Here is a 9,039-nt window from a genome sequence, read left to right as displayed (position 1 = left end):
AGGAAAAAATGATGGCCAAGAATGCCTCAAATGTTATGTTCGGGCGTCTAGAACACAAAAATTTAGCGGGGGCATGCCCCCGGACCCCCTACGACAGTGTTGTCTCAATCGGCCCAACTTTCGGCCCCCCTTCCGGCCCCCCCTTTTGGACCTTTCTGGATCCGCCCCTGTTCAATAACTGTGTTGGTCACCCTCCACTACTACAAACTATAAATTCATCTTATCGTCATCACTCATCACACCACCAAAAAATATTAAATGCAATTGTAATTATTCTATATTTTTTAGCTTTATTGAATAAATGATTCTTCATTCTTTTTAACCATCACCCTTAAAGCCACATCATCAGCATCCTCCCAACCATCATCATTACACTTTCTACCACCACAACCACAGTTGTTTCCTTCAAATAATTTATCAAAATAAGACAAAATAAATTACCCTCTGAATGCCACATCTGACACCCGTGTATGACACACATTTAATATCTTCAAATTAGGACAATTTGATAGCATCTTATATAACTGAGAAAAAACCAGAAAGACAATACATATTGACAATAAATAGTGTTAAAAAATATCATATAACACTGAATATATAAATATATTGTACTGTCAGTTAGTGTCAGGTTTACTTTTGATTCAACAAGTAGCAGTGGTGATAAATAATTATAATATATATATATATATATATTTTTTTTAAACGACAGGTTGCTTACCAGAGAGCTAGTGATTCCACAGCTGTTAGCCAGGAGCAGTGTTTCCACGCTGCTTCCAACTACCGGTAGCAAATGCCTAGCAATGGACCGCAGCATCTTAGACTCTTTCTCTATTGCTAGGACGTAGTCTGGCGTTGGCCTGCTCTGAGATTCATCACTTTCGCCAGATTCATCGTAATCTTTATCTTCATCATAATACTCTGGGACATCTTTGTTGCATCCACAGATCTCCTCTTCTTCGTTCGGTTGTTCAAACCGCCAATCACCTACGAAATACACGGAAACAGAAAACTATAATCAGGCATTATCATAATATTCAGTTCTAACATAGAATGCGGTATAGTAAAGGTCTGTAACTATAGAACAGTACTATGCCATCATTACTGTATAGCCATCTAGGTCTGACTAATAGACAATTTAGAAGTGCAAGCAGCGCCTGACGATTTGGGACCCTTAATTCTCTATCAATGAAGTTTTGGAGTGGAGAGGTGACAAATAGTCATCCAAATCCTAAGACGGTTTAAAAACATATTCAAGATAAAGTATATTACCCATTGCCCAGTCCATGGGGTTGATGTGTTTCCACAGCGAACCATCTTTGGCCAGGTTTGACCACCGAGAACACACCTGTGAACTCCTGCATAGTTCCTTGGGGCTCAGGTAAGAGAACACCTGAAGCATGACTTCATCAGGTACAGCCAGTAGCTTGCTCTGTTCAAATTCATCTGAATCAAATTAAGTAACAGAAGGTATTATTAATCACTGCCATAAGGAAGAATGAAACTAATATATTATCACATATTATTATTTAAATTATAATCTATGTTCATGTCATAAAGCCATAGCAGTGGCATAAACCCAACTCAAAATCCTGGGGTAACTTCATTGCAAATCCTAAGGACAAAGGCTGAATACCCCAAACAAAATCATCCTAGAGGAGGATCGTCTCAGGTTTTAAGGCCAGAGCCTGCTTACATCAAACTATGCATCTTTTGGTAAAAAACGTTCTTTAATCGGAGCTTGCATACCACAAATTAAACATCCCAGAACAGGATCGTTCCAAGTTTTAAGGGTGGAGCCTGCATACCACAAACTAAGCATGAACTTTATTAATACACGATTAGACATAATACCTTGTTCATGTTCTGAAAATACTTTCTCATAGGGGTCGTACTTGGTGAGTTGGGAGTGAAGCTCCATCACATCTGTCTTAATCTCCATTAATTCATCCATAGTAAAATACTCAATCAGTAGTGGCTGAAAAACCTACATAATAATTGAAAATAATGATAATAACCAGACCTCTGCGAAGGCTGATGTTCCTATACAGGTTTTTGGTAAAATATTACACTTTTTGTAATGATGTAAATAGAAATAAGGAAACAAATCCAGGACTTTTCTTTAAAAAGAGCTCAAAATATATATTTTTTAAATTTACTATCCAGGTAAAAAAGTTAGGGACTTTTAATGTTCTCTAATCTAATGTGATAGTCGTTGCATTTTTGGTACATTCCCTGGAGTCCAATTATCATATGGAGAGGTCAACCATCAACCAACTTGTTCTGGATTTCATAAAAATATACATACAATAATCCACTGTTATACTATTATATAACGCTAGATTATATAGAGTTTTGGATGGTAGGGGGTAATAAATTTTTGTGTATTGCTCTAATAGGTAGTTTTCACCGCACGACATTTACCTTAACTTTAATGTTAGTACCCAAAATGCAACGCAAAAGCTCCGCCTCTTTTTGTAAGCAAATCAAAAAACACATGCGCAAACCTGTAACTAACGTACGTTAAGCATGTAAAATCCTGAAATTTATGTACTTCGTCACGCAAGATGAATAAATTATGACGTCATCCGTTAACGTTAATTTTAACGCCATGCGGCTAAAACTACCTAATATTTATCCCAGCAATAGGACGCAATGGACCTTTCTGAAATGTCAATCAAACTGAAGAATGACCAATCAGAACAGGACTAGAGTACATACATTTACTCTGCTGTTTTGAGGAAACTTAGCAACAGTATCCAAGGGCGGGGCTTAGCAGAAAGGTCCATGTACATGCAAAAATTCATAATAACCAACGTGTGTTTGAAAATTCAAAGTTTACAAACTTTTGACAAATTTGATGATTTCATGATGTACAGATGCATGTAGGGACAAATGTAAAGGGTCCTATTGCTTTACAGAATGGGAACCAATAATTACATCAATAAATTGTTACAGTATGATCCGTAAAGCGACATAGCTAGTATTCTTACCAGCAAGCACAAGTATAGAAGCAAAATATTATTATCTCTTCCTTGCGCATTACTGTTCCTGCTTTCCCCTACACTTCCTTTTTATATGATTTTATATTTTGTCTTTAGCAGCTTTGGTCTTTAATAATAAAAATAACTTTCATAAAATGTAGGCATTTATCGGGGCTACAGCAAAATGGTCTTTCATTATAAGGCAACTTGTAAGTTGTAAAGAAATATGTTAAATATATGTATTCACCTCTTCTTCTTCCTTCATGTGTGGCAAGAAGTCCTGCGTGAACTCCTGGAGTGCTTGCTGCACCTCTTTCCCCATTTGCTCCATCTCTATCTGGCTCAAGCACATGTCAACTTTCTTGTACAAGTCCTCCAGCATATCTTTCATCTCAGAGAGATGGTTGTCAGAGTGAACTTGATTGACAGCCGTCACTTCCACATGCAGAAAATTGAGTCGATTCTGCAGCTTCTGCATGATGCATTTGTTCTCGATGTGTTCATGGTTTTTGAACTCGGAAAAAGTTGATACCAAACTTAGGAGGAGGGCTTTCAAATCAGCATAACTAGTAAAGTCTGTAGAACTTAGCTGTGAAAAATTATGCATAATTATTGGGTTAATATTTTTGTGGACAAAATAATCCATCATAATTAACCTTGATAATCTTTACTGCATTTAATTAATACCCAAATAATCACACCTCATTTGAAATATATACCTAAAGCTAAAAAATATAAAAGTAGGCCATGTAAATATAAAAAACTTATACCAACAACAATGAGACATCAAAATCAGGATACCCAAAGACTATTTATATCACCGGAACACAAAATTAACAATTATCGTCTCTACTCTAAATAAGGAAATATTTATTTATAAATGTGTCAGTGAGAAGTCTCAGGCGTTCAAAAATTTCCCTTGTGTGATGTTTAGACTTAGTAGGATCAATTGGCAACTGTAGCAGAGAGGCTGTGCTTGAAAAAAAAATCCACAAATTGGTCCTGGTGTTTTTTGGTGATGATGAACCAGTCTACATAGACTCAACCAAAAGGCCTGAATCACTGTCTTTTTGTTTTGGGGTCTTGTTGTGAATTATTGTTTGTTGTAAGATAAGATTTCTTTTCAATAATACTATAGGCATAGAACTCATACTGTGTAAAATACATGATTTAGGCTTATATGATTTAAGATAAGAGTACTGGGCCTAGAGGGCACTAACATAGAAGGATCTTAGGCTAGGCCTACTATATCTGCCCAATAATTATTGTGACATGAGCCGCTACCTCACACAGGGGTCTCCCAGGCGGTAGCCGGAAAAACAAACCAACGAACGACAGAGAGCCTAGCCTAGCTAGGTGTCTAAAAGACAACATCGAATCACCTTTTCACTGTAAAGATGAACTAGATATTTCATCCGAGAATGAGGTCCTGTAAATACATCTACTTCTCGCATACCGGTAGTCTCTAATAATGTTGTCATTGTTTTATATTGCAAATATATTTTTCTAATTAGTTCGAAAATACCAGCGATAAATGGCGGCCACCAAAGATTTGATTACATAAATGACTGGAATGGATGGATGGTAACTGTCAGCTCATGCGCAGCGACATACTTTGGAAGACGCCCTCAATGGTTTTATTGGTAGAGCTGAACCATTATTCTTTACAATATTTTTTCTATTTGTTAATAATAACAGTGTTGTCTTGTAATCTTATCTATTATATATTAATAGCTTTTATTATCTATTATTTATGTTTCATTATAATTTTAAATAAAATATAATATGAACATTACCCAGAAGTCCAATAATTAATATACATCTGTACCTACTATTAAATGGTATAGCCTATCTCTTAGCAACCTCACACCATGGTCTACTGAAAATACACAAGTTGCTTAGCGAGCGTGCTTCCGGGTTGAAAGTCCACCAGTAAAAGACAGAAACTTCTACTTTCTTCACAAAAATAGGTGTGTATTATTATATGTGAAAATGCGACAATTATTTGATGTGCAACGTCAGAATTTTTGGACTGAATCCATTCACAAGGAAGCATATACCAGGTTAGCATGGCACGAGAAATATAGCAAAGAATTCGCTCGAGAGTCCAGACAGGGACAACAAGGTGTAGCCCGCAAACGCAGGCCGAATATGGTACCAAAGGTACATGCAATTCCTGAACTAAACACAAAAAAACAAGATCAAAGAGAGGAAGAGTTAGATAAGGAGAGGACAACGAAAAAGCCAGATTTGGCAGCATTGGCTGCAAATGATCCTGATGCGTTGTTAGTGGAGATGAGACCTGTTACAAGGGGAATCCGCGACCAGTTGTACAAAGGATTCAGCAAAGAAGGCACTGGACGGTACGCATATTTGCAAATAAGAAAATTGAAGAAACCAGAGGACAAATATGAATTCCCTATTACAAGTTCATGGGAGTATGGATGGAAGCTGGATGATGTGGTCAAAGAATTCCGTGCACCAGAATGGGGCAGATCAAGAATTGTAAAGGATTCTTTCTACAGACGAAATGGCATATTTTCATAAGGTCTTCTAGGACACAGTGGATCTACTTCATTTTTTAAATCATGGAGCAATGCGAACAAATTTGTATAAAATTCTTTAAAACCAATTTTCCAGCAAAACGTTGTCATTTTTATATTTGGGAAGTAATTCCGAACATTTAACAACATGTATAACAATATAGCACAAATTATGCTTACATCAGTTGAACAAAATACGAAAAAAAAGAAGACATTTCAAAATCAAGTACCAAGAGTAACTGGAATTATTTTAATTATCAGAGAGAGTACTAGTAGCATTAGTAAATTATGTTGTCGATTTGTGTTTTCTAGATTAAGAGTAGTTTAGTATTCGCCATCACCTTGATAAATAATTCTTTAAACTCATTAATTATATACCGTACTTCAACTGAATTATGTTAATTTATTCATTTAACAATTTTTAACCAAAGAGTATTCCAATGTGTATATGTCAGTACAGGTATTATGTACACTGATATTTCTGAGCTTTACGAATAACTTTTATAACCAAATATTATAATGTGTTTGTTGTGTTTGAAATTGTACTCATTAATAAACGTCAAGTAACTAATCTTCTGAATTCTTGTTTGTTCAGTGTGACTCGTTGTGGCAAAAATGTCATTCAACGAATCATTACTCAGGTCTAAGCGAAGATCCGGTTATGATGTGTAGATCCAAAATAGTGGGGCTGAGATGCACCAGAAGCCAAACAGATCATCAGGTACGGATTATGATGATGATGAAGACCAAGGGCGGATCCAGAGAAAAATCTTGGGGCCATGCGTCATGTGAGAAGCGCCAAACCCAAAGGTTCTACACAGATGACAACTTTTATATGTATCATTCAGCGCTTTCAATATGTATCTCTTCTCACCAGGCCCCCCACCCCACACTGCACCCTTCCTCCTTTACTTTTCCTCTCCTTTTTTTGGGGCCTCTAGCCCCCATGGTCTCCAACCCTAGATCCATCCCTCAGGACATAATGACGAAGATGTTGATGAAACACACTGTTAATTGAAAAGGTCTACAGGCCATCTGTGAGGATTTGGCGGCTCCATCGTCGGGGGTAAAAATTCCCTTCCCCTTCCTCTGTCAGACAAGCATGATTTCCGGCCGTCGGATGCCAGTTGAGGTCGTTTGACTAAAAATATATCAATGTATTACTTTTCCAATCAAAACAAGTTAACATGATTGTATTTTCTAATATTGTGGACAAAAAGCATAATTTATCATCCTAAACCATAAAATCTGTCTCCTTCATTCTAACCCTTGTCGGAAAATTTACGAAGCCACCACAAGACGGATGGTGATAGCAAATGAAAATGTATTAGAAACACAATACTCTAGTTTTGTGCAAATACCTGCATGGTAAATCCAAAATTACGACTCATGGCCAAAGAAAGTACTGTACGATTGTATTTTCGAAAGTAAACAAAAACCGATATATTGTAAACAACCCTCGTTATTAACCAAATATTTTGAAAATTCTTCTCATCATTCTGTATGGTAGACACACGCAGTTAGGTTTTAGATTTTATGTGGTCTTGTTTATATGGTAAAATCGATATGGATAATAATTTGAATTATCATAACACTGAGAGTTTCGAATTAACCAAAACCCCAACTTATGATATTGATCCAAATAATATCTTCACCAGCCGCAATTAATAATAATAATAATAGTGTAGTTTTATATAGAGCACATATCCATCTAATGTAAGATGCTCAGGGCGCTTGAAATGTGGACTAAGAACTCGAATTCCCAAACAATAATAATCTTGAAAGCTTTTAATTAATGATACACGGTTTGTGGTAAAAAGCTATTTTATAAGTATAAAATTCTAATAAAAATTTGTATTTCTAATCATAGGATAAAAGTTATTCTTCAAATGCAAAATAGCGAAAAGGGTGTTTGAGACTAGAGCTTTCAGTGGACTTACTCCCAAAAAGTGAAATAAAAAAAAAACGAAAATAGAGTAGTAAAAGTCTTCCCTATCCAGAGAGAATTTTACTATATTATTTCACATTTTAAAAAAGAAAATAGGGTTAATAATTCTTTTAAGGGTGAAATGTCTCTCCGGAAAAGAATGAAGTGAGACCTCACTACTTGGCATTTAGAAAGCATCAACTTTGGTATCAACTTACAAATTGGACAGTAGGCACTGATAAAATCTAGTATAGTTACAGGGGTTCCAATTGGAAGAAGTGATTTCCGGGAGATCTACAGTGGCTGATCAAGGAATCCGAAATAGAGGAGGACCAGGCAGGGAGGAACTTTCACATGGTTGGGGCTAAGGCAAGAAAATTTATGATTATGTCACCTCTAGATGGCCGGATGACAATCTCAGACTTATATATAATACTGTATTTTTCCCCCATTTTTGTTATAATTTGAAGAAATTTGGGGGCCCGGGCAGGCTGTACACCCTCCCCTTGAATCCTCCAATGATCCACAGTGGTTATGATCCTTTTTTTTAAATCACATTTTAGTGATACGCCGGCACTGACTTCCACGAGACAATTGGTAAAAATATATTGAAAACATGCAAATATACAAGAAATTCAATTCGTGGAAGATGGGTTATTTCCGGGAGATCTTTGCTGGCTTGCGGGAGTGCGGAAGATCCCACGAGTTCCGAGAGACTTGGGATCCCTGTAGTAGTTATATCAATCAATCAATCAATCAATCAATCAATCATACAAGCATTCATTCAATCGACAGGGGTTTGTATATCGCCAATCCACGGTAGAATGCAAACAACTATCTGACGTGTCTTCTGGGCATCTTTGCAAAGATAGAAAAGAAAAAGAAAAGGCAGCGTCTCATCCTCATTCTTGTCTTTGTGACATAAATTATAAATTAAATTATTCCCCTATTAAAACAAATTCGGAAAATGCAGCCGTCAATGAAATGTATATAAGACGTCATTTAAATTAACATGATGCACTTAAACGTTTGTTTAAAAACCTAAGTCACAATTATTTTTCAATTTCTTATTTTCTTTTCTGTTTGTTATTCCTTTCTATGTACGTCGTCTTATTTAATTATCAATTACCGGTTATATTAATCATTAACCACTGCCCATCAGGGCCTAAATTATTTTATGAGGTGGGTGAGGTTATCTTCCACATTTCTGTCTCTGGAACAGTTATTGAATGACACACTGAAGGATACATAATACAAATGGTAAAAAAAATAGAACCAATCAATCATATACTGTACCTTCTTTAAAAATTTATTCATGAATTCATTAAATTTTTTGAATTCTACAACGGCTGCAACCAAACTACACTAATGTTTTAGAGAGTTTTCCACCACAACGATAAGTACGTTTGTGACCTCATCCGTGACTGTTCTGTGTTCTCTACTGAACTTAAATTCGACCCAAAGCACGTCGTGGGATTCGGAGACGATAAATGAAAGTTTTCGCATGCGCGTGACGTCATTACGCGCAACAGAAAACTCTCTAATAATAAGTGGAAGTCCTAAGCGTTTCTAATGCCTCTTGAAAATA

General features: G+C 36.2%; 2 protein-coding genes across 3 annotated transcripts in view; one reads left to right on the top strand and one right to left on the bottom strand.

Moving 5' to 3' along the window:
• Nucleotides 1–4,568, bottom strand: part of LOC117122084 (F-box/LRR-repeat protein 5-like) — a 14,637-nt gene extending 10,069 nt beyond the window's left edge. For both annotated transcript variants that reach the window (XM_033267555.1, XM_033267554.1), the window contains exons 1-6: nucleotides 4,364–4,568; nucleotides 3,229–3,570; nucleotides 1,852–1,984; nucleotides 1,270–1,443; nucleotides 719–984; nucleotides 442–524 (exon numbers count right to left, since the gene is read on the bottom strand). In XM_033267555.1, coding sequence (XP_033123446.1) covers nucleotides 442–524; nucleotides 719–984; nucleotides 1,270–1,443; nucleotides 1,852–1,984; nucleotides 3,229–3,570; nucleotides 4,364–4,462 — 1,097 coding nt within the window. In that variant the 5' untranslated portion in view covers nucleotides 4,463–4,568. The remainder of the gene's footprint in view (nucleotides 1–441; nucleotides 525–718; nucleotides 985–1,269; nucleotides 1,444–1,851; nucleotides 1,985–3,228; nucleotides 3,571–4,363) is intronic.
• A 275-nt stretch (nucleotides 4,569–4,843) lies between these two features.
• On the top strand, nucleotides 4,844–6,095 carry LOC117122085 (protein ATP6V1FNB-like). The gene has a single exon (XM_033267556.1). It carries the CDS (start codon nucleotides 4,974–4,976, stop codon nucleotides 5,526–5,528), a length of 555 nt encoding a protein of 184 aa, XP_033123447.1. The 5' UTR covers nucleotides 4,844–4,973; the 3' UTR covers nucleotides 5,529–6,095.
• Nucleotides 6,096–9,039: the final 2,944 nt, after the last annotated feature.

The sequence above is a fragment of the Anneissia japonica genome, unplaced genomic scaffold (genome assembly GCF_011630105.1).
Source record: "Anneissia japonica isolate Jap-2015-1 unplaced genomic scaffold, ASM1163010v1 scaffold288164_len509026_cov199, whole genome shotgun sequence".
Lineage (NCBI taxonomy): Eukaryota > Metazoa > Echinodermata > Crinoidea > Comatulida > Comatulidae > Anneissia > Anneissia japonica.
Note: the sequence above shows the minus strand (reverse complement) of the source record. Positions and strands in the feature narration are given on the sequence as shown.